This window comes from Aquarana catesbeiana, linkage group LG12 (assembly GCF_042186555.1).
Source record: "Aquarana catesbeiana isolate 2022-GZ linkage group LG12, ASM4218655v1, whole genome shotgun sequence".
NCBI lineage: Eukaryota > Metazoa > Chordata > Amphibia > Anura > Ranidae > Aquarana > Aquarana catesbeiana.
Genome location: NC_133335.1, coordinates 200,836,768 through 200,861,202, shown reverse-complemented (window position 1 = coordinate 200,861,202; position 24,435 = coordinate 200,836,768). Strand labels below are relative to the sequence as shown.

Below are 24,435 nucleotides of genomic sequence, written 5' to 3'. Positions count from 1 at the left end.
GATATAAAGGCGATTCAACTGGCGAGCACAACGACAGGCTTTGCACATAGCTGTATATGGAGCAAGCCAAGGAATATTACTGCTTTTCATGTTGTAATTGGGAGCTCAGGGATGCTTGGCAGACATTAGGTTGCCCATGTTCGTAATGTTATGACACTTGGGCATCGCTCCCTTTAGGCTTTAGTAATTAACACCTTACACATCCTCCACAAGGAAAGATTAATCCACAGATCACTAATGAGTTCAAGCCAACCATTAATAACAGGCAGTGGATTGCTGTGATGATATTTTTATGCAGACGGAGATGGGTATAGACTGCTAAAAATTCAGGCTGGTTAGAGAATAAACATACTCAAAGGAAACAAGCAGCGATATAACCTATAAGGGATTCTAATATATATGTCTTCTGCTTGTCATACAAGGCATTTGGCAAGTGATGGGCCAGTGATGGGCCACTGCCACCACTGCCCCTCCTGCCCTCACTGTAGCCATCAAATCCTGCCCATCTGTCGTCCCCAGAAAATAATTTTACTGAAAAACTAGATTTTTTTCTCCATCTTAATTAAAATAAGATTACTTGTAACAACAGCTCAGGGTATGCCTATGTCCTATTAGTGTTGGTTGGTATTTATCCGATTCTAGGTGGAGTGTGACGATGCTGCAGTGTGGTAGTTATCATTCATTCCCCACAGGTATAGCACCTGCCAGATACAGCTGATCTTTACAACCATGTGCAATATGAGTCAACATGACTACCATTCCCCTTTAAGCAGTACTAAATGCTACTTGAAGCTGTACCATTATAAAGTACCCTCAGACCCCCAAGGGCACCAGAGTGGCATTGTCTCAAACACGAACTTCTGTGTTCATGCAAATTGAGAGGGAAGAGGAGGAGGAAATAAATGTTGCCAGATGCTGTCAGTGCTGCTCTTTATAGGGGATAATGATCAGATTAAGCTTTCTGATCTGCCTATTTAATTGCTTCCAGTAAGAGTGGTCATGCACATGCATAAACATGAGACTCTTGCGCAGTATGGCTGCAAATGGCTGCCTTATATCCGTAGGTAGCTTTTGGCTATCTATAAGCTTTCATGGACATTCTTTTTTGCACCAGTAATATTCAAATGTTTCATCGTGAACTTCCCAACTAAAATAATTATTCAGAAATGGTCTTGGAGCTTACAAAAATGAACACATATAGGTTGGAATTATGGACAAGCTACTGCCTCCAGCGTCTACAACTGGCAGCTGACACAAGAGTGAGCATATTCTACCACAGTGGTCTCCAAACTACGGCTCGGGGACCAGACGCGGCCCTTTGCTTGGGGCACTATTCCTTCCACTGATACCAATGACTGGACAGTATTCTTCCCACTGACACCAATGATGAGGCACTATGCCTTCCACTGATACCAATGACTGGACAGTATTCTTCCCACTGACACCAATGATGAGGTACTATTCCTTCCATTGATACCAATGATGGGGCACTATTCCTTTCACTGATACCAATGATGGGGCACTATTCCTCCCACTGATACCCATGATTGAGTAGTATTCCTTCCACTGAAACCAATGATGGGGCACTATTCCTTCAATTGATACCAATGATGGGGCACTATTCCTCCCACTGATACCAATGATGGGGCACTATTCCTTTCACTGATACCAATGATGGGGCACTATCCCTCCCACTAATACCAATGATGGGGCACTATTCCTCCTACTGACACCAATGATGGGGCACTATTCCTTCCACTGATACCAATGAAGAGGCACTATTCCTCCCACTGACACCTAGTGGCGGTCTATCCATACGGGGCACACGGGTGCAGCCCCCCCATTCATGGGTCCGGCCCCCTAATCTACATGTTGGGCGCCGGATGCATGGATTCCAATCAGTGTTTTTTTTGTTTTGTTTTTTTGAAGCACATGAATAGAGCCGCAAACTCTAATAGGCTTCAAAAAAGGCTGGGCTCTGCGCCCTGAGCCCACCCAGTTGTGTGACAATAACAAATGAACATTCGCAATTGTCTTGTCACACTGATTCTCCTCCCAGTCAATCAGGAGACCCGTTTTCTGACTGACCGAAAGGAGAAGCCTTCCCATTGGCCTAGAAGAAGGAGGGAGGAGACGCCGTGATGCCAAGGAGAAGCAAGGGGAAGCCACCGCCCGTCGTCTGTGCCACAGGTGGGGTAAGTGCCAGGCTGGAAACTGTCCGACCGATAAACCAGATGGGGGGGGGGGGTGGTTGCAGGTGACCCGACGAGGGGGGGGTGGCTGTGGGTACACTGTTTGTCGCCCCCACCAGAAACATACCACTGGGCGCCACTGCTGACACCAATGATTGAATACTATTCCTCCCACTGACACCAATGATGGGGCACTATTCTTTCCACTGATACCAAAAATAGAGCATTATTTACTCCCATTGATGTTGGGGCACTTTTAATTTCCACTTGCCACGGTCCGGCCCCCTCAAAGTCTGAAGGACCGTAAAGTGACCCTTTGTTTAGAAAGTTTGGAGACCCCTGTTCTATCATAAAATGTCCTGACCATTATTCTTATGATTTGCAATTCACCTTCTAAAATAGCTAGCGGTAAAGGTACAGTCCCTAACTTTGGGACACATTGCCCATGAGATTTAAAAAGGTGCTGTGAAGCCTAAATGGTGGGTTCATTTGTGTAACAAGCAGATAGATTTTCTATTTTACTTTGCACGCTATTACAAGCTTGTGCTATCAGACACAATCTTGCAAAAGCAAATGAGTTGATTTTTATCAGGTCCTATAACACTATGCAATGTAATAGCATAGGCTTGATACCCTGACCCTGATATCTGGCAAGGCGGATGTAGGCAGTGTGGAATGAAAGCAGGCGATTCGGGTCAAACAGAGCGATGAATGAAGTGTAAACAAGTCCACATTTATTCAAAATGGAAAGGAGAAGAAGGAACGCAGGAACAAAAAAATAATATCCTAAAGCAAGCCTATTCTTTTAAAAGTAAACGTTGAAGATGCAATAAAATGTCTATTTTCTTTTTTATAGCCATAAAAACCCTTTATGTGTTCCTTTGATTCTGGTTTACTTCATTATAAAAGGGTTCAACATACCTAACTTGGGGGCTAAGCTCTGCCAACCACCACCTCCAATGGTAGCGCCTACTAAGGCTTGTCAAGTGGGTGTTAGTTTAGTTTCAGCGGCAGGGCTGAATCCTAAAGCTGAGAATACTGACCTGGTAATAAAGTAAGACAGAATGAAAGAAAAGTAAAAAAAAAGGGCTAGTAAAGAAAAGCCAAGAGCAGGCTCTGTGTGGTGGGACCTATATAGGGTTCAATATTTTACTAGGGAAAATTCCAAGGCCTGTTGTTTTTTTTCATGCATTTTACACCCAGGAGAGTGTAGAAAGAGCACAGAGTCTACTCAGTGCAGTGAGGCTCGGTTCACACAGGGACGACTTGTCAGGCGACCTAGTCGCCTGACAAGTCGCCTCCCGTTCTGTGCTATGGAACCGTTCTAAGGGGAGCGACACAAGTCGCTCCGATTTAGAAAAAGGTTCCTGTACGACTTTGGGGGTGACTTGGGGCGACTTGCATAGACTTCTATACAGAAGTCGTTTTGCAAGTCGCCCGGGCAGTCGTGTGCAGGTCGCCTCGGTGAGGCGACCTGCAAGTCGTGCCGCCTCTGGTGTGAACCGAGGTTAAGAGTAGCATGTTGGTGGAGCAAGAATCCAGGACTCCTGATTTTTTTGTTACAGGCAGTGGTTCCATTATGACTCCAACCTATTAAAATTAAAGCAGTATTAAACCCAAAACCAAAAATGTAATATATTGCAGCTTACCAATCATTCGAGTGCCCCCACTTTGATGAAGGCACCTTTGGACAACAGCATTGTTAGTCTTGGGGGAGGGGAGTGTTAGATGTACTAGCAGATTTATATACACTAACATAGTTACATAGTAGATGAGGTTGAAAAAAGACACAAGTCCATCAAGTCCAACCTATGTGTGTGATTATATGTCAGTATTACATTGTATATCCCTGTATGTTGCGGTCGTTCAGATGCTTATCTAATAGTTTTTTGAAGCTATCAATGCTCCCCGCTGAGACCACCACCTCTGGAAGGGAATTCCACATCCTTGCTGCTCTTACAGTAAAGAACCCTCTACATAGTTTAAGGTTAAACCTCTTTTCTTCTAAATTTAATGAGTGGCCACGTGTCTTGTTATACTCCCTTCTGCAAAAAAGTTTTATCCCTATTGTGGGGTCACCAGTATGGTATTTGTATATTGAAATCATATCCCCTCCCAATCGTCTCTTCTCCAGAGAGAATAAGTTCAGTGCTCGCAACCTTTCCTCATAACTAATGTCCTCCAGACCCTTTATTAGCTTTGTTGCCCTTCTTTGTAGTTGCTCCATTTCCAGTACATCCTTCCTGAGGACTGGTGCCCAGAACTGGACAGCATACACCAGGTGCGGCCGGACCAGAGTCTTGCCAAACTTGAGCTCACACAAGCAGTTACAACAAAAGTTTTTTTCCTTTGGGATAAAGGTTTTAACCTCTTTAAAGTTTGCATATAGCCACAACTTTTTATTTTTTAGTTTTAGACAGAGCAGGGAAGGACTAAACCTCTACCAGGTTAGATTTTTGGTGTTTATGTACCATTGGGGAATTTCCCCTTTACTTCCTGTCCCAGAGAAGCAGGAAGAAGCAAGGAAATCTCCCAAAATTAGGGGAATTTCCCTCTTATGCCACCTACACACGGCCAGACTTTCCGACAGAAAAAGTCCAATGGGAGCTTTTGGTCGGACATTCAGACCGTGTGTATGCCCCATCAGACTTTTTCTGTCGGCATTTCAGACAGACTCAGATATAGAACATGTTCTAAATCCTTCCGTCGGAAATGCCAATGGAGTTTAGCCCGTTCGCAAGTCCGCTCGTGTGTGCGCAGCATTAGGCAGTGGTCTCAAAACAGTTGTCCTCATTGGAAGACTTCTGGGGACAGTTCTAAAGTTTTAGATTTGCCCTCACTTTCTTTCTCATCAGTAAGAATAAAGAAGTGACTAACCCTTCCTCACTCTATAAAGGTTTTGTCTAGCGATACACTTTAACTTTTGTGCTTGATGAAAACAAGTCTACTTTTTATCTAGATAACAATGTAATAATGCAAAAACTAAGCAATCATCACCTATACACTACCTTATACTAAAAAAAACAACACCTCCATGCAGTGTTGTATGGCACATGACATGATATGAGGGACAGAAATGTGGATGTGCATGGGGAAGAGCCTGGAAAATCTGGATAACGAATATGGGGTGGTTTCTGCAGGTACTTACAGATAGTATGAATAGGAGTACACATTTCTTCTAGAGGATGGAGAGCGGTCACATGGGGGGGACCGAAAAACGAGAAATAAAAAGAAAAGAGGAAAAATTAGATGTGACAGCATGACCTCACCTGGGTGACAGAGTGACATCAGACAAGCGTATGGATGTGAAAAAGCTTACCAACACAATATCTAAATAAATGATGGAAGTGCAGAACTACTTATCGAAATTCTAGTATAAATTGTTTGGAGCCTGTTAAATACAGGATACCCACACTTGGAAAATCTTAACACACCATGGCTTTTTGTATATAACAATGGACGATCAGCAGCAGGTACATCTCTCAATAAGTAGTACATACAGATCCCCCTCATATAACCTGGCACATGATAAGTAACCCCAATCAATCCTAAGTGGGGGACCATCATGTTTATGGTACCTGCAAGGTCCTCGGGTGACCATGCTGAAGGGTATAGGAGTGAATATTGGTATTGTTCCCTAGAAACAAACCAAAGCTGTCTATAAGTATCACTTTCCTTCTTCCCTGTCCATAGACATTAACTTGTATATTTGGTCTAGCCAAGCATATATGTTTACGAAGCAGTTTGAAGACAAGGGTTCCTAAGGATTGCCAGATTGCGGCTGCTCACCTAATCATCCTTATATTTCTGTATCTCCAGTATATGTCAAGAGAGCTATAGATAACAGCTACACCCATTATTATAGATATAGATAGATAACACCTACACCCATTATTATAGATATAGATAGATAACACCTACACCCATTATTATAGATATAGATAGATAACACCTACACCCATTATTATAGATATAGATAACACCTACACCCATTATTATCAAATTTGTAATAAAAAAAATCATTTTAAAGGAACCATACTGAGAAAGTAAAGAGGCTGCCATTGATGATGGTACACAAATGCTAGTTTCCTGGCTGTTTTAATGAATCGGTGGTTTTAGCACTTTCTGAGCCACTGACCTATAAAACATATATAGATTCGTTTTAACTTAAGTCAGCCATAGACTGTTCATATCTCAGACGATTCAGCAGGAACTAGCCGTGATTCGACCCATGTATGGGCAGGCTGAATGTACCCAAGTTGATCGATCGATCAACTTGGGTACAACCAGCCTGCCAAATTTTACATGAGATTATTGCTATCGGCTGTTATAGCCTCTAGCAATAATCACTGTGTTCTCCCAGCAGGGACCGCTTCCCCCACCCCCCCTGCTGGGAGAACACAATGGTTCTGCGGGAGGGATTCTGTCAACACTGTCTGTGGTTGCAGGAAAGAAAATCACTCCATCTATGGCTGACCTTAGGCCATAGATGGAGCGGGCCGAAGAGCTGAAGTCACACTCTGCAGAGCTCAGTGAGGAGAGCTCTGAGAGCTGATTGGAGGGAAGGGACACCCCCCCCTTCACTCAGCACACATAAACAGAGCTGAGGCTGTCAATCAGCTGGAGATCCCTCCCCTGTCACCATTTTTCTCTTGGTGTCAGGAAAGCTTTGTCAGAAGTGATTCATGCTAATAGCAGAGGAATGAAGCAGCAGACAGAAATGACACTATACAGGGATTTGTTTTGTTCATATTTTGTGTGTGAGGTTTACAACCACTTTCAAATAAATACATATATTTAATCAGACGCAGACTGGTGCAAATGATAAACACAACATTCCAGGGGATCATGCGGGTTCTGGGTAAGACAGCTGTTAAGACTAGAAATAAATTAAAACACATATAATAAAATACTGTAGTGAGCATTCTGTGTGTTATTACTAGTCATAAATGGTTATAATTTTGGATCAAGGGGCACGGCCCTATATTACCTAATCGCACAGTGGTGTAGTGGGTAGCACTAGCAGTAAAAAGGGTCGCTGGTTTGAATCCCAACCACGACACTATCTGCCTGGAGTTTGCATGTTCTCCCTGTGCCTGCGTGAGTTTCCTCCGGGTACTCCGGTTTCCTCCCACACTCCAAAGACATGCTGGTAGGTTAATTGGCTTCTGTCTAAATTGGCCCTAGTATATGAATGTGAGTTAGGGACCTTAGATTGTAAGCTCCATGAGGGTAGGGGCCGATGTGAATGTACAATGTATATGTAAAGCACTGCGTAAATTGACGGCGCTATATAAGTACCTTAAATAAAAATAATAATTACTGCAATACCACTGTCCAAACACCAGCACACATTTAGTATTTCTGAACAATTACATGCAACTAATTAGTTTGATACATTTGATGAATTAATATAAATCATAACTCAAAGAAAATAATCTGTGCATGTAAGAACTCAAGAACACAACATAACTCAACTCCACAATTATCCAAGGGTGAAACATGCCAATGCCTACTCTCTGTGCTGGAGGAGTCTGGTTCTTTTCCAGAATAGTTATGTGAATTGTGCAAGTATATAACGTTATTTTATTGAATCAGAATATTCTAATATGTACTGCCAAAGACAGTATTTTCAGTAGTTCCAAAATAATTACATTGCATGCAATTGCCTAAAGCCCCATACACACGAGTCGAATGCCAGGCGACATCGGTGGGTTTAATAAAAACAGGCGGACATTCGGCCCGTGTGTATGGCAGCCGGCCCGACAGAAGACAGCTTCTGTCGGACGAGTATGCTGGAAAACCAGCAGCCGACCTGCTCCCGATCAGTGCTCTTAGCCAATGGTTGAGACCCCCTGTCAGAACACAACAGCTCAGCTCTGACCGGAGCTGACAGTTTTTTCCATTTAAAATAGGGTTTACCAGGCTTAAAAATATTAAGGCTTAAAAGTACATCTAATGCCGCGTACGCACGATCGGACTTTTCGTCGATATGACGGCTTTTCCGATGGGATTCTGCTCAAGTTTACCTTGCATACACACGGTCACGCAAGAGTTCGCTGAACTTACGACCGTCAAGAACGCGGTGACGTACAACACTACGACGAGCCGAGAAAATGATGTTCAATGCTTTCGAGCATACGTCGAATTGTTTCCGAGCATGCGTAGGAATTTCGCGCGTCGGAATTGCCACAGACAATCGCATTTTACGACCGAAAAATTAACAACATGCTCTCAATCTTTTGCTGGCTGGAATTCGGCCAGCAAAAGTCCGATAGAGCATACACACAGTCACATTTTCCGACAAAACACTCTCATCAGTCTTTTGCGGGACGAAATTCAGATCGTGTGTACGCGGCATAAGAGGCGGTATAACCCCCTTCCTGACCAGGCTATTTTTTGCAATACAGCACTGCATTAATTTAACTGACAATTGCGCGATTGCATGACACTGTACCCAAATAAAATTGATGTCCTTTTTTTGCCCACAAATAGAGCTTTGTTTTGGTGGTATTTGATCACCTCTGTGGTTTTTATTTTTTGAGCTATAAACGAAAAAAAAGACTGGCAATTTTGGAAAAAAATAATATTTTTTACTTTCTGCTATAAGACACATCCAATTAAAAAAATGTAAAAAAAGTTTAATTTGTCCATCAATTTAGGCCAATATGTTTTCTACTACATGTTTTTGGTTAAAAAAATCCTAATAAGCATATATTAACCACTTCAGCCCTGGAAGAATTTACCCCCTTCCTGACCAGAGCACTTTTTGCGATTCGGCACTGCGTCGCTTTAACTGACAATTGTGCGGTTGTGCGACGTTGCACCCAAACAAAATTGACGTCCTTTTTTCCCCACAAATAGAGCTTTCTTTTGGTGGTATTTGATCGCTTCTGTGGTTTTTATTTTTTGCTCTATAAACAAAAAAATAGCGACAATTTTGAAAAAAACGCATTATTTTTAACTTTTTTTTCCTCAGTTTAGGCCGATACGTATTCTTCTACATATTTCTGTTATAGCGTTTACAAAATAGGGGATAGTTTTATGGCATTTTTATTATTAATTTTTTTTTTACTAGTAATGGCAGCGATCAGCGATTTTTATCGTGACTGCGACATTATGGCGGACACATCGGACATTTTTTACACATTTTTGGGACCATTGTCATTTATACAGCAATCAGTGCTACACAAATGCACTGATTCCTGTGTAAATGACACTGGCAGTGAAGGGGTTAACCACTAGGGGGCTAGGGAGGGGTTAAGTATGTCCTGGGGAGTGTTTCTAACTGTGGGGGGCGTGGCTACATGTGACACGTCACTGATCTCTGCTCCCGATCACAGGGAGCAGAGATCAGTGACACTGTCATTAGGCAGAACGGGGAGATGCTTGTTTACATTGGCATCTCCCTGTTCGTCCCCTCCGTGAGGCGATCGCGGGTATCCCCGCGGCGATCGAGTCTGCGGGACTCGCGAACCGACTCATGGAGCTCCCGGCGGGCGCCCAGCCGTGCCATTCTGCCAACGTACATCGGCGTGCACGGTCGGGAACTGGTTAATTGGTTTGCGCAAAGGTTTTAGTCTCTACAAACATATTTTTTCCTAGTAATAGTGACGATCAGCGATTGTCAGTTAAAGCAATGCAGTGCCGTATCGCAAAAAATGGCCTGCTCAGGAAGTGGGTAAATCCTTCCGGGGCTGGAGTGGTTAATAACAAACATGTTATACTCACATGCTTTGTACAATGGTTTTGCACAGAGCAGCCTTGATCTTCCTCCTCTAAGGTCCCCCACCAGCTCTTCAGGTTCCTCCTCTTTAGCGAGTGCCCGCATAGCAAGCTGCTTCCTATGGAGGCACTCGCGCAGGCCCACTTCTGAAACCCCGCTGCCTGCATCTATAAACACAGACAGGTGGCCTCTGTCCTGCCCCTCCCTCTTCAAGGATTTGATTGACAGCAGCAGGAACCAATGGCTCCTGCTGCTATCAATCTGCCCAGCGAGGAGGTAGAGAGCCAAGAGAGCAGCTGCTCTCGTGCACAGCGCTGGATCGAGATTGGGCTCAGGTAAGTATAAGAGGGGGGGCTGCACAGACAAGGTTTTTTATCTTAATGTAGAGACTGTCTTTACCTTTAGAACTACTTTCAAATAAACTTTATACACGCTGTAACCCCTGGTTTTGGAATTTTGCTACGTTTTGGTTATGTGCATTAAATATAATATAATAGATGCAGGTGCTGTATTCCCTTCTTTGAAAAAAACAAACAAAAAAAATACATACATATATATATATATATATATATATATATATATATATATATATATATATATACACATGTATATCTATCTATCTATCTATCTATCTATCTATCTATCTATCTATCTATCTATCTATCTATCTATCTATACATATATATATATATACTGTATATATATATATATATATATACATATATATATATATATATATATATATATATATATATATATATATATATATATATAAAATATATAAAATATATATATATATATATATATATAATATATATATATAGTTTTTTATTCAGCGATCTTATACTCTTATTCTCTACCAATGACAAGCACATAGCCATGGTTCACTTTCCTTTTATTCCTTCGCATTATTCATTATAAAGTAATAATATAATAAAACTAATTACTCCTCGCTATAATACACAGCTAGCACTCCTATTACTTCTGTCAGCGATCTTTTTTTTTTTTTTTCAGTACAATCACCCTTTATTTTCTTCTGTTCTAACAATTTACACAGCCAGTTTCTTGTATTAAAAAATACATTAAGACTTCGTTTTTCCTGCTGTCAATCATTTTATCTGCATGCTGCCACATAGTTCACTTTTGACAATGTTAAGGTAAACCCCCCTCCCAACCCCTACCCTATTTTCCTCCTCATTAATATTAATAGACATAGTAATCAAAAGTGGAACTACAGTTATAGCAGAGCAGGTAATAGCTATGGGGTCCAGCAGCACAGGGGGCCCCAGGACTGTCTAGCTGTGCGATAAGTGACTTATCCAAGCAGCAATGGCATTTGTGAAAAATTAGAGCATCCACATAGTTTGTGCACATGATTTAGATTAGCGGAGTTAAACTTTGCTTTGAAAAAAAAAATGTTTGCAGGTCGTGGCAGAAAAGCCCCTGTATGTCTCTCCTGCCATAAAATCTCTTTCTTCCTGCTATTATTTTTTTTTTTTTTCAAATTGTACAATGACTGACACACACTAAAAACTGAAGGCTATGGACCCATAAGAAAACCTAAAAAAGATAGCAGCGTTAGTGATGGATGGCTGGTTCACACTGCAATTTCTACATTCCCCGAGCGCTTTTGCATGAACGTTTTTGATGCGTTTCGTTGCATTTTTTATGTGTTTTATTATGTGTTTCCAGTTCATTCCCCCCCCCTTTTTTTCCTCGTCTCAGTTGAGGACATATGCGTTCTGATGCATTTTTTTATGCATTTTGCTGAAAAAAAATGCAACATGTTCTACTTTTGTTGACTGCATTGATGTGAACTAGGGCAATTGGAATCTATGTTAACCATATACTCATAGCTCCCAACTGTCCCTGATTTGGAGCAATGTCCCTCTGTCCCTCATTCCTCCTTATTTGTCCCTCATTTTGGTCTGATCTATATAGTTGTATATAAAATGTACTATTTATCTCTCAAAAAGTGTTTCCGGGTGCTAAACCTTTCATCCAATTTCTAAATTTGTAAACTTCAAAAGCCAATATAAAGGAATAGCAGTAGTTTTAAAAAAAAAGTATTTGTGGTTTTAACTAATATTTTTTGTATAATTCTCCTTTAAGGGGGCGTGGCAAGGGGGCGTGTCCTATGCCTACATGTATTTGCTAATAGGCGTCCTTCATTCCCATCTCAAAAAGTTGGGAGGTATGCATATACTGTATATATACAGCGATAAGGCGGGCGGCTCTCCTGCACCTCCGGGTCTGGGGCGCACGCGCGCCGCCGCCGACCCGCTCCCACTGTGATTGGACACAGCGGGTCCGGTGGAGACCCACTATTCGTTCAGGGCACAAGCAGAACGGCGGTCTGCCTATGTAAACAAGGCAGACTGCCATTCTGTCAGTAGGGAAGGTAGTGATCCTGTGTTACTGCAAAGCAGAACCATGGATCTCTGCCTTCCCATAATACAAGCACCCCCACACAGTAACCAAGCACGTTTTAGGCACACATTTAACCCCCTTTGATTGCCCCTGATGTTAACCCCTTCCCTGCCAGTGTCATTAGTACAGTGACAGTGCATATTTTTAGCACTGATCACTGTATTGGTGTCACTGGTTCCCAAAAAAGTGTCACTTAGTGTCCGATTTGTCTGCCGCAATGTCGCAGTCCTGCTAGAAGTCACTGATCGCCGCCATTACTAATATGATAAATATATTCCATAGCTTGTAGACGCTATAACTTTTGCGCAAACCAATCAATATAAGGTGATTGGGTTTTTTTTTTTTTACCAAAAACATGTAGCACAATATATTTTGGCCTAAATTTGTGAAGAAATTAGATTTTTTTTTTTTAATGGATATGTTTAACAGGGGAAATTTAAAAATACTGTTTATTTTTTTTCAAAATTGTCAGTCTTTTTTTGTTTATAGCACCGAAAATAGAAAATGGCAGAGGTGATCAAATACCACCAAAAGAAAAATCTATTTGTGGGAAAATAGGACGTAAATTTTATTTGGGTGCAGTGTCGCACGACCGCGCAATTGTCAGTTAAAGTAGCGCAGTGCCGTATCGCAAAAAATGGCCTGGTCATTAAGGGGGGTAAAGCTTCCAGAGCTGAAGTGGTTAAACACTGTCCACGTGTTTTTGATGCAGAATAAAAATGCACTGGACTGCATCTGGTGTGAACCAGATACATTTGCTTTTATATCAAGAGCTCCGAGGCCCATCATCAGTACAGTTCTGCTTTAAAAAAAGCTATTATGGTGTAATGCTATGGTTATCAATTGGGACAGATCTCAGTAGCTGTATTGTCTTTAAAGGAGACCTGATATAATGGGTTCATGGGTGAGGAGCCTCTTTAATATCCTGTCCATTTTATATATTTATATCTCCAGTAGCTATGGTATACTATACATCTCAAACAATATATACAGCACTTATTTGCAGAAGAAATAATATAATCTCACCTGTGGGTAAAATACACTGCTCAACCATAACATTATGACCACTGACAAGTAAAGTGAATAACATTGGTTATCTCATTACAATTGCATCTGAAAGTGGGTGAGATCAAGTGAGCATGTTGTCCCTGAAGTTGATGTGTTAAAAGCTGAAATTAATGGGTAAGATTTTGGGTGATTTTGACAAGGGCTAAACTGTAATGGCAAGACGAAAGGGTCGGAGCATCTCCAAAATTGCAGCTCTTGTGGGATGTTCCCAATTGCCAGTGGTCAAGACCTACTAAAAGTGGTCCAAGGAAGGAAAACCGGAGAATGGATAACATGGTCATGAGTGGCCAAGGCTCACTTAAGCACGTGGGGAACGAAGGCTGGCTGTAGTCCAATCCAATAGAAGAGCTACTGTGCCTCAAATTGCTGGTTCAGATAGAAAGGTGTCAGAGCACACAGTGCATAGCGGTTTGTTGCGCATGTGGTTGCGCAGGCGCAGACTGGTCAGGTTGCCCATGTTGACCATGCAGACCTGTCAGGGAGATAGGGTTGCCACCTCATCCCTTTAAACCTGAACACATATGAATTACACAGGTTCTGAGGTCTATTTAATGCAGATAAGGCACCAAGTGAGTTTAATTACCACCTTAATCAGCCACAGAACCTGTGTAAACAATATGTGTTCGGGATTAAAGGGATGAGGTGGCAACTCTACAGGGAGACCATGTTGTCCACAGCTAAAAAGATGGACAATGGACATGTTAGCCTCAGAACTGCACCATGGAGCAATGGAAGGAGGTGGCCTGGTCTGATAAATTCAATTATGGTTTGAGGAACACAATGATGAGTTCAAGGTGTTGCTTGGCTACAACATTCTCCAGATCTCAATCCATTTAAACATCTATGGGATGTGCTGGAAAAACAAATCTGATCCTTTAAGGCCCCATCTCACAAATTACATCGCTCAAAAGATCGGCTACTGATGGCTTGGTGCTAGATACCACAGCATACCTTCAGAGGTCTAGAGGAGTCCATGCATCCATGAGTTATGATGGGTGGTCATCATTTTATGGCTGATCAGTGTAGGTTCCCCATAGGGATCCCACTTCTATACCTCCACAAACCCACTCTGTTCAGTCCCATCTGGATAGTACCTATATAATCATATATATTGATTATTAATTGTATTTTAAGTCTGTCCTTTGTGCATCTATCTCCATTCATCATGACATCTGTACAAAGCAGGATCTCTGTCAATGATGTTCGAAGAATCTTTGAGACAGCTTCAGAGAGTTCTATCCTGTTTTTCTTCAAACAAAGTATGACACAAGTAGGGATGCAGGTAGGAATGGGGGCTCTGCCAGCACAGTCTGCAACTATCTGATTGATAACTTCTACTCTACAGCTCCTCATTTGACATGCATCTGATGTAGCAGAGAGACATGCTCAGAGAGATGTCACAGCTCATACATGGCACATCAGTGTAAATAGCATGAAGTGGACTTTAAATCACATGCAGTGTTTATCATTAAGTGCATGCATGCTGATTTGGTGCTTGTGCAGTTGTATTTATATTCTGGGCTGTGTGTATACATAATGTGTAACACAGATCATCCCTAATGCAGCCGTGTCTTACCTTTTAGTATCTTAGCTTTTAAGTGGGCAGAAAGATGTATTGTTATAACAATCCTAGTGATTGCTAGGGGAGGGAAAAGAAATGCTTTCTTACTGCCTACAGAAGACCGATGACATAATTATCCAAAAGTGCTCCTCTCATACCTTGACAAAGTCATTTGACACAATCTCAAGGATTGTTTTTAAAAATAAACCTTTTATTTGCCAATGCAGGACATTACTTGGAAAACTCCAAGTAAATCCCTGTCTCAGCCCTGTGTAAAGACCGAGTCAATCTCAGTGTCAGCCCTTTGAAAAGTCTGGGTCAATGCCAGTCTTATGCCGCGTACACACGACCGGACTTTCCGGCAGAAAAGGTCAGACGGAATCATTCTATCGGATATTCCGATCGTGTGTGGGCTTTATCGGACTCTATTTTTCGAAACTTCTGACGGACCTAGAAATAGAACATGTTTTAAATCTTTCTGACGGAACGGGAAAACCATCTGTATGCTATTCCGACGGACCAAAAACAACGCAAGAGCAACTATTGGCTACTGGCTATTGAAATTCCTTTTTCTAGTCCCGTCGTACGTCATCACGTTCTAAACGATTGGGTGTGATCGTGTGTAGACAAGTCAGTTTCAGCGGCACTCCGTCGGAACTCCGTCAGAAAAACCATCAGAGTTTATTCTGACGGAAAAAATGGTTGTGTGTACGCGGCATTAGCCTTGTGTAAATCTCTGTCTCAGACCTGTGTAAGGAACAAGTCAATCCCAGTCTCAGCCTTGTGTAAAGTCTGAATCAGTCTCAGCCCTGTGTAAGGACTGAGTCAGTCCCAGTCTCAGCCCTGTGTAGAGTCCGAGTCAGTCCCAGTCTCAGGCTTGTGTAGAGTCCGAATCCATCTCAGTTTCAGCCTTGTGTAAAACTCCAAGTAAATCCCTGTCTCAGCCCTGTGTAAGGACCTATTCAATCTCAGTGTCAATCCTATGTAAAGTCTGAGTCAATGCCAGTCTTATGCCGCGTACACACGACCGGACTTTCCGGCAGAAAAGGTCAGACGGAATCATTCCATCAGATATTCCGATCGTGTGTGGGCTTCATCGGACTCTATTTTTCGAAACTTCTGACGAACCTAGAAATAGAACATGTTTTAAATCTTTCTGACGGAACGGGAAAACCGTTCGTCTGTATGCTATTCCGACGGACCAAAAACGATGCAAGGGCAGCTATTGGCTACTGGCTATTGAACTTCCTTTTTCTAGTCCCGTCGTACGTCATCACGTTCTAAACGATTGGGTGTGATCGTGTGTAGACAAGTCCATTTCAGCGGCACTCCGTCGGAACTCCGTCAGAAAAACCGTCAGAGTTTATTCTGACGGAAAAAACGGTTGTGTGTACGCGGCATTAGCCTTGTGTAAATCTCTGTATCAGCCCTGTGTAAGGAAGGAGTCAATCCCAGTCTCAGCCTTGTGTAAAGTCTGAATCAGTCTCAGCCCTGTGTAAGGACTGAGTCAGTCCCAGTCTCAGCCCTGTGTAGAGTCCGAGTCAGTCCCAGTCTCAGGCTTGTGTAAGGACTGAGTCAATCCCAGTCTAAGCCCTGTGTAGAGTCCGAATCCATCTCAGTTTCAGCCTTGTGTAAAACTCCAAGTAAATCCCTGTCTCAGCCCTGTGTAAGGACCTATTCAATCTCAGTGTCAACCCTATGTAAAGTCTGAGTCAATGCCAGTCTTAGCCTTGTGTATAACTCCATGTAAATCCCTGTCTCAGCCCTGTGCAAGGACCAAATCAATCTCAGTCTCAGCCTTGTGTAAAGTCCCAATCAATCTCAGCCCTGTGTAAGGACTGAGTCAATCCCAGTCTCAGCCCTGTGTAGAGTCTGAATCAATCTCAGTCTCCGCCTTCTGTAAAACTCCCAGTCTTAGCCCTTAGTAAACTTCAAGACAATCCCAGTCTTAGCCCTGTGTAGGCTCTGAGACCATTTTATTCTCGTCCTGTGTAAGATCTGAGTAAATCTTATTCTTGTGCAAACTCCAAACTAATCCCTGTCTCGGCCCTGGCTAAAGTCTGCGTTAAGCCCGGTCTCAGCCTAGTGTAAACTCAGAGTAAATCTGTCTCAGCCTTGTGTAAAACTCCAAGTAAATCCCTGTCTCAGCCCTGTATAAGGACCGAGTCAGTCTCAGTCCTGTGAAATCCCAGTTTCAGCCTTGTGAAAGGTCCAAGTCAATCCCAGTCTTAGTCTTATGTAAAGTCAGCCCCAGTCTCAGCCCTGTGCAAGGACCCAGTCAATCCCAGTCTCAGCTCTGTGTAGAGTCTGAATCGATCTCAGTCTGCAAGTTAATCCCAGTCTCAGCCTTGTATAAGGTCTGAATAAATCAGGGTCTCAGCCTTGTGTAGATACCTGTCTCAGCCCTGTGTGAAATGGGATTCAATCCCAGTGTCAGCTCCGTGTAAGGACCGAGCCAATCTCAGTGTCAGCCCTGTGTAAGGACCGAGTCAATCTCAGTCTTAGCCCTGTGTAAGCACTGAGTCAATCCCAGTATCAGCTCTGTGTAGAGTCCGACTCAATCTCAGTCTCCAAGTTAATCTTAGTCTTAGCCTTATGTAAAACTCCAAGTCAATCTCAGTCTCAGCCCTGTGTAGAATCTGAATCGATCTCAGTCTCATTGTCAGTCCTAGTCTCAGCTCAGTGTTAAACTGCCAATTGGTCTCAGACCTCTCTACAAAAAAGTTAATTCTAGACCCAGGCCTACATACTCTTCGAGTTAATCCCAGTCTCAGCCTTGTCTCCTATGTAACCTCCAATTGGGTTTAATTTACACATGTTCTTCTACTTGCTCCCAGCAGCAAAGAAAGCTGTAGTGGAGTGAAGGAAAGGTAAGTATAAAATACAGCAGGGGCCGGGTTTAACATGAACCCATTGCTCACTGTTATCATAAAAGCAACTGTTTGTAATGATACTTTTTCTGTGTATTGTAATGTGTCAAAAATGTATTCATGAAGCCTTATAAAGTTACTGATAGGTCCACTTTTATGCAGATTCTGTGCAACTTTGCACTCCTTCAATGTACACCTAATGCAAGTTTGCGGGAATAGGATGAATTATTTACTTCAATCTTCCATGTTTGCTGTAGGCCCAGTAGGCATCTAGCTCTACCTCTCTCTCCATGCTGTATAATATATACTTCTCATTCTACCACACATTACCATACAACTGCTGGCTTCTGCTCTGCTCCTCCCTGGATCCTATATATTCATTATAATACCCATAACATAAAGTGACAGAGATACACGACATGCGCTATCCTCTTCATACAGAAATGCTGACAATCACAGATATGTATGCTAATAATGAGGCCCAATAAACAGCGTGGAAATTCTTCTAGCTCAATCTGATGAATGGATGGCCAATGCACAGATAACATGATGAATATGCAAACACAGAGAGAACATGGAGGCAGTATAAACTATTTACAGTGCTTTCACTACATTTTTATAGTTTTTTATATTTTTTATATTTTTATACATTTTTATTATGTGCAATTAAGACTCTTACATTTTTAAAGGGAAATGTGCATTTTTTATTTACTAAAGCAGCGATAAAAAATGACAGAACTGCTACAAATTGCAAATAAGGAATAACCATGGAGTTCAGGGTTGCGCGGCTGTGCGCATGCACGGGTTCACGCAAGTAGAATGCTCCCTTACTCTATCCGAAATTTTTAAAAAAGTATTGTCTTTAGTTCTACTAGAAGGAAAGTGGGACCGCAATAGGGTTTATTTACAATTAGGGTTGATTAGAGTCTATTCACTTATCAATGTGCATGTGCACTGAGTTTAGTAGAAGAAATATGTTCTTTTTTTTTTTATTTTGGTTTGTACTACCCTGTTTCCCCGAAAATAAGACCTAGCGTGATTGTTGGTGATGGCTGCAATATAAGCCCTACCCCCCAAATAAGCCCTAGTTAAAGTCCTTGTAGGTCTTATTTACAGGGTAGGGCTTATTTTCGGGGAAACAGGGTAGGGCTTATTTGGGGGGTAGGGCTTATATTGCAGCCATCACTGACAATCACGCTAGGTCTTATTTTCGGGGGAAACAGGGTAGCCAAAAGCCTTTATTTAATTCTCTTGCAGCTGATTACAGCGGTACTGTATTAAACCCAAAACCCAAAATGTAACATATTGCAGCTTTCCAATCATTAGATGGGGTGGCTTCATTCATTTTTATGTTTTGGCTTTTTCTCCTCTGTTTTCACCTGGTGATCTGGCCGGTAACACACCTCCTATATTGGAGTGCCTCAATTCTGGATAAATAAGCACAGGGGGTACATTTGGACAGCAGCATTGTCAGTCTTGGTGGAGGGGAGCATTAGATGTACTAGAAGATTTAAATACACTAACAAATTGCAGGCAAACTGCAGCTCAAGCTTTATAATCAGCTACAACAGTTTTTTCCTTTTGGGAAAAATGTTTTACATGCATAAAAGCGGATCATTGTAAGCACCCCTGCCAGTGTTAAATAGTTTGTCTCATCCCTGTAAACTGATACATCCTGAAGAGAGCTTGTTCTTTTGAAAAACAACAGACTTATTGGCTGGATCACAAGAAAGAAAGCCTAAAAAAATGAAAAACTAATGCAGTCTGCATTATGTTGTCTCACCATTTTGCATACTAGTCTTGCTTTGCAGGAAGTGTCTTTAAAGTATTTTTAATTGTGCACTGTCACTTATATGTCTGCATTATTAGATATATATCAATAGTTATTTAGCGCTGCACTTAAATCCTTACCACATCCCATAGTCCATTGTCTCTAGTCCATCTCGGGAGTGAGAAGCAGTGAGACTATTGAGAATGAACACAGCCACCTTCTAATGCCCCGTACACACAATCGGATTTTCCGACAACAAACGTTGGACGTGAGATTGTTGGCTGAAAGTCCGACCGTGTGTATGCTCCATCGAACATATGTTGTCGGATTTTCCGCCAACAAAACGTTGTTGTCGGAATTTCCGATCGTGTGTATACAAGTCCGATGCACAAAAGTTCGCGCATGCTCGGAATCAAGCAGAAGGAGCCGCACTGGCTATTGAACTTCCTTTTTCTCGGCTGGTCGTACGTCTTGTACGTCACCACGTTCCCACGTTCGTAATTGTTGGCCAACATTTGTGTGACCGTGTGTATGCAAGACAAGTTTGAGCCAACAACCTTCGAACAAAAATCCATGGTTTTGTTGGCAGAAAGTCCGATCGTGTGTACGGGGCATAACAGGAAGTTGGATCACAGCAGTAAAAAAAAAGAGAATTTGGAGATTTGGAGGGGGCGGAGAGCAATGGAAGGTACTTTTTTTAGGTTACGAATACATACTTGAATGGAATTATGTTTTTAAACCAGAGTTTAGTGTGACTTTAAATTAATTTTGATAGGCCCTCCAACTACAAGGTTGATGTAAACATGTGTGTCCTATGTAAAATGTAGGCAGATTGATTCCACATGCAGCATGTCTCCCAGCCTAATCTAATCTCAAAAAATCTTATATTTCCTTGGCTTCTATACTGAGAGATCTACAAAACCTTCTTGCGGTATTTCTATAGCAATAAAGGGAGGTGAGAACTCCTATGGTTTGGGTGATACTCTACATATAGATTACACACAAACATAGCAGATGTTTAACTTGTGTGGCTCGTGTGTTCATACTGGTAACACAAACATACAACTGTTATCACATTGCTCCCTGAGGGAAGACATGGTGGGGACGAATTCACATAAAGTGAGAAGACAGGAGGTACACCTTACAACATAATCAGTAAAACAAAAACACAAACAAGGTGGATACAGAAAAGGATAAAATGTATCAAAGACAGCTGAGAAAACTGTGCTAATCTTTAGGCCTCATTCACATGGCTGAGGCCCATAAACCGTGAAGGGGTCTTGTGTTTATGTGGCTTAAGCCGCCAGGTGCCACATGCAGGAAGTCCATGTAAGTGTATGGAGACGCAGCGGTAGAGTTGCCACCTCATCCCTTTAAACCCGAACACATATGAATTACACAGGTTCTGAGGCTAATTTAATGCATAAGAATTAGAAAACCACTCCTGAAGCCACATCCGTATTAAGGGGTAAATTTTAACCAAAGACAGCCCTAGATCGGACTTTAGAGGCAAAATGGACGAGAGTACCGTATTTATCGGCATATAACATGCGCCGGCGTATAACACGCACCCCAATTTAAGAGGGAAGTTTCAGGAAAAAAAACACTTTTTTTTAAAATAAACCACTTTGAAGCAAAATAATGGTCAGTGAGGATCAATAGTAAGCAAAAAAACAAGCGCTGAGATGGATATAAATAAATAGGTAAGGATAAATATATGAGGGCAGAATTATCAATAAAATTAAAGAGGAGTTCCACCCAGGGGGGCCGTCAAAAAAAAAAAAAATTAAAAGTCAGCAGCTACAAATACTGCAGCTGCTGACTTTTAATTGGACACTTACCTGTCCCAGAGTCCAGCGATGCGGGGGGATCGAAGCCCCGCTCGTCCCCCCCCTTCGCTCGTCGGCGCCGGCATTTCAACTGTGGGCGCCAGGCTGTGGCTTCACAGCCTGGCACCCACTGCGCATGCGCGAGCGGCGCCGCGCGCTGTGATTGGCCGCTCAATCAGCTGGGACCTGTAATGGGTCCCAGATGATTGACAGGAGGGAGGGAGCAGAGCGGAGCCCTTCCTGTGCCTGGGGGGAAGTGATGTCACCAGCCCAGGCAGAGGAACAGGCAGACTACGAGGGACCACCTAGCAACAGGCATTTAGAGGTAAGTAAAAAAAAAAAAAATATCCAAATTTTTTTTGTTTTTTTTTTTAAGAATTTTTCCAGGTATTTTTGTTTTTTGGGTGGAACCCCACTTTAAGCTGCTATCAATAAAAGGTCATCAGAATCCCACAAAGCATAGAAAGCATATTTAGTATATAATTTTTTCACAATTTTTTCACATTGTTATCTAGCACTGTGGCATTTTTTTGCATGTATTAGCACCAGGATTTTACTTTATTTTGCACTTGTCAGTTATTTATATATTTATTTATTTGAGTGTTTTTATAATGGTTTGTGTCCATTTTTTGCACATTTAGCACAGTGTTTTATATGTTGATTTATTAGAGTGCATCAATTTTATATGTTTTCAGTGAGGATCAATGCAACCTGATCTGTGCCCATCTGCAGCCTCAATGCAGCCTAATCTGTGCCCATTTGCAGCTTCAGTGCAGCCTAGTCTGTGCCCATCTGCAGCTTCAGTGCAGCCTGGTCTGTGCCCATCTGCAGCTTCAGTGCAACCTGGTCTGTGCCCATCTGCAGCTTCAGTGCAGCCTGGTTTGTGCCCATCTGCAGCTTCAGTGCAGCCTGGTCTGTGCCCATCTGCAGCCTGGTCTGTGCCCATCTGCAGCCTGGTCTGTGCCCATCTGCAGCCTGATCTGTACCCATCTGCAGCCTGATCTGTGCTAATTTCCCCCATCAATGCAGCTCACCATCTCTCCTCGCAGGAAATCACTGAGCTGTCATCTGTTTACTCAGGCTCTCAGTCGGCAGTCACATAGACAGTCCCGCCTCCGCCATTGGCATTGGACCAGCTCCTGTGATAGACAGAACACTGGTCCAATGCCGGTGGCGGAGGCGGGACTGTGTGTGTGACGTGCAAGTCGAGTTAAAGCCAAGCGGACAGCCGGGTAGAGAGGAGATGACGGCTCGTGATTTCCAGCAGCACTCGTCCCCCTCCTTCCCCTCCGAGGTACGCTGCCGGCGTACAACACGCACCTGCGATTTTCCTCCTATTTTCAGGGGAAAAAAGCGCGTGCTTTACGCCGATAAATATAAATGTAGCGCTGGTAGATTTTTAATCTACCGCTTATGTGTAAATTTAGTGGGTCATCTTTTCTGTACATGGTTCAGATTTAATCTATAGCTAAATTAGCTTCTGTTCCAACCTTGGTTGTGTTGCGTGCAGTTCCACTCCGTCACCTGTAGATGTCGGTGTCACTACAGACCGGAGCTGGAAAGCAACAGACTGAGGTGTATTGAGTGCTCTTCTTTCTCAGAAGTAACTCGGCAGAGGTTGTCCCCTGCGGTGCATTCTGGGAGGGGGTATTTAAGGGACAGACGGCATATTTCTGGGTCTTTTCGTTCCACGTGCTGGCCCTCCTGGCCGATAGGTATGTGCTAGGAGTCCTACCTCGTGGTCCTCCTGGCCGGAGGACTGTGATGCTGCAGCGTGTGGGTGGGCCCAGAATTCTGCCTGGGGCCTACTACAACTGCTGCAGAGATGGTCCTGTGCTGTCTGTCCTACAGGAAGAAGATGGACAATTGAGAAGAATCCAGGGGAGGACCCGTCATTGAAGGATCATGCGGAGCGCTGGTCTGGAGAGGGGCCTGGTGACTCAATTGGAGGACGCATCTTAAGTTAACCTACCACATAGTACTGCCGGGTCGACTTAAAGGTTCTGGTACTGTGTTGCTGTTCACTGAAAACTACTACATCCTGTGGCAGAGGATCGTACAGTTTTGTTTCACTCAAGTCTGTGGCAGAGACTTTCTGTTCGTGCTGCGTACCGGTTGCTAGGTTATTGAGAGAGACCTATCCGGGCGAGCAAAGATTTAATCCTGAACCGAAGATATATTCATTCCTGAGATTTCAATTCCTTAGTGCTACACCAAGAAAAGGTATTTGAACTTCCCTGCAACTCTTCTTCTACCTCTTTCCCGCTACTTCTTCCAGATATCTCCCATTAAAGCATTGGAAAAGTACTTAAAGGGGTTGTAAAGGTAAAATTTTTATTTTTTTTAAATAACAAACATGTTATACTTACCTTCACTGTGCAGCTCGTTCTGCACAGAGTGGCCCCGAACCTGGTCTTCTGGGGTCCCTCGGCGGCTGTTTCAGCTCCTCCCCGCAAGCATTAACCACCTTGCATGGTGGTTAGTGCTTGCGGGCGTGCTCCCGTGATACAGCCGGCGGCTATAGCCGCTCACTGTATCACTCGGCCCCGCCCCCCAGCGCGCCGCGTCATTGGATGTGATTGACAGCAGCGCGAGCCAATGGCTGCGCTGCTTCCAATCCATCCACTGTAGCCAATCAGCGGCCAGGGTGAGCGGAGGAATAGATGTCGGGAAGCGAAGCTGACTTTCGAGGCGTCAGGTAAGTAAAACGGGGGGGCTGGGGGCTGGGGGCGGCGGTATTGTCAGAAGTTTTTTCACCTTAATGCATAGAATGTATTAAGGTGAAAAAATGTTTACCTTTACAACCCCTTTAAGTGACTGGTGCCTACATTGTTAGATGATAAGTTCAACGTGGACTCTAAATCTGGTATTGGTGAAACTACAGGTAAAAAGGTGACGGAAACAGCCCGCTTTAAATCAGCAGCTCCACCGTGAGTTATTGCTACATAAAAAATATATTTTATTGATAACAATTAATCATGAATAGAG

General features: G+C 42.9%; 1 protein-coding gene across 13 annotated transcripts in view; it reads right to left on the bottom strand.

Moving 5' to 3' along the window:
• PTPRT (protein tyrosine phosphatase receptor type T) overlaps positions 1–24,435 on the bottom strand; it is a 645,628-nt gene that overhangs the window by 170,630 nt on the left and 450,563 nt on the right. For 7 of the 13 annotated variants that reach the window (XM_073606476.1, XM_073606478.1, XM_073606484.1 and 4 more), the window contains one exon: positions 5,341–5,370. The exons of 3 other annotated variants lie outside the window; for them this stretch is intronic. In XM_073606476.1, coding sequence (XP_073462577.1) covers positions 5,341–5,370 — 30 coding nt within the window. The remainder of the gene's footprint in view (positions 1–5,340; positions 5,371–24,435) is intronic. 3 more of the 13 variants (XM_073606477.1, XM_073606483.1, XM_073606489.1) reach the window with 1 other exon arrangement.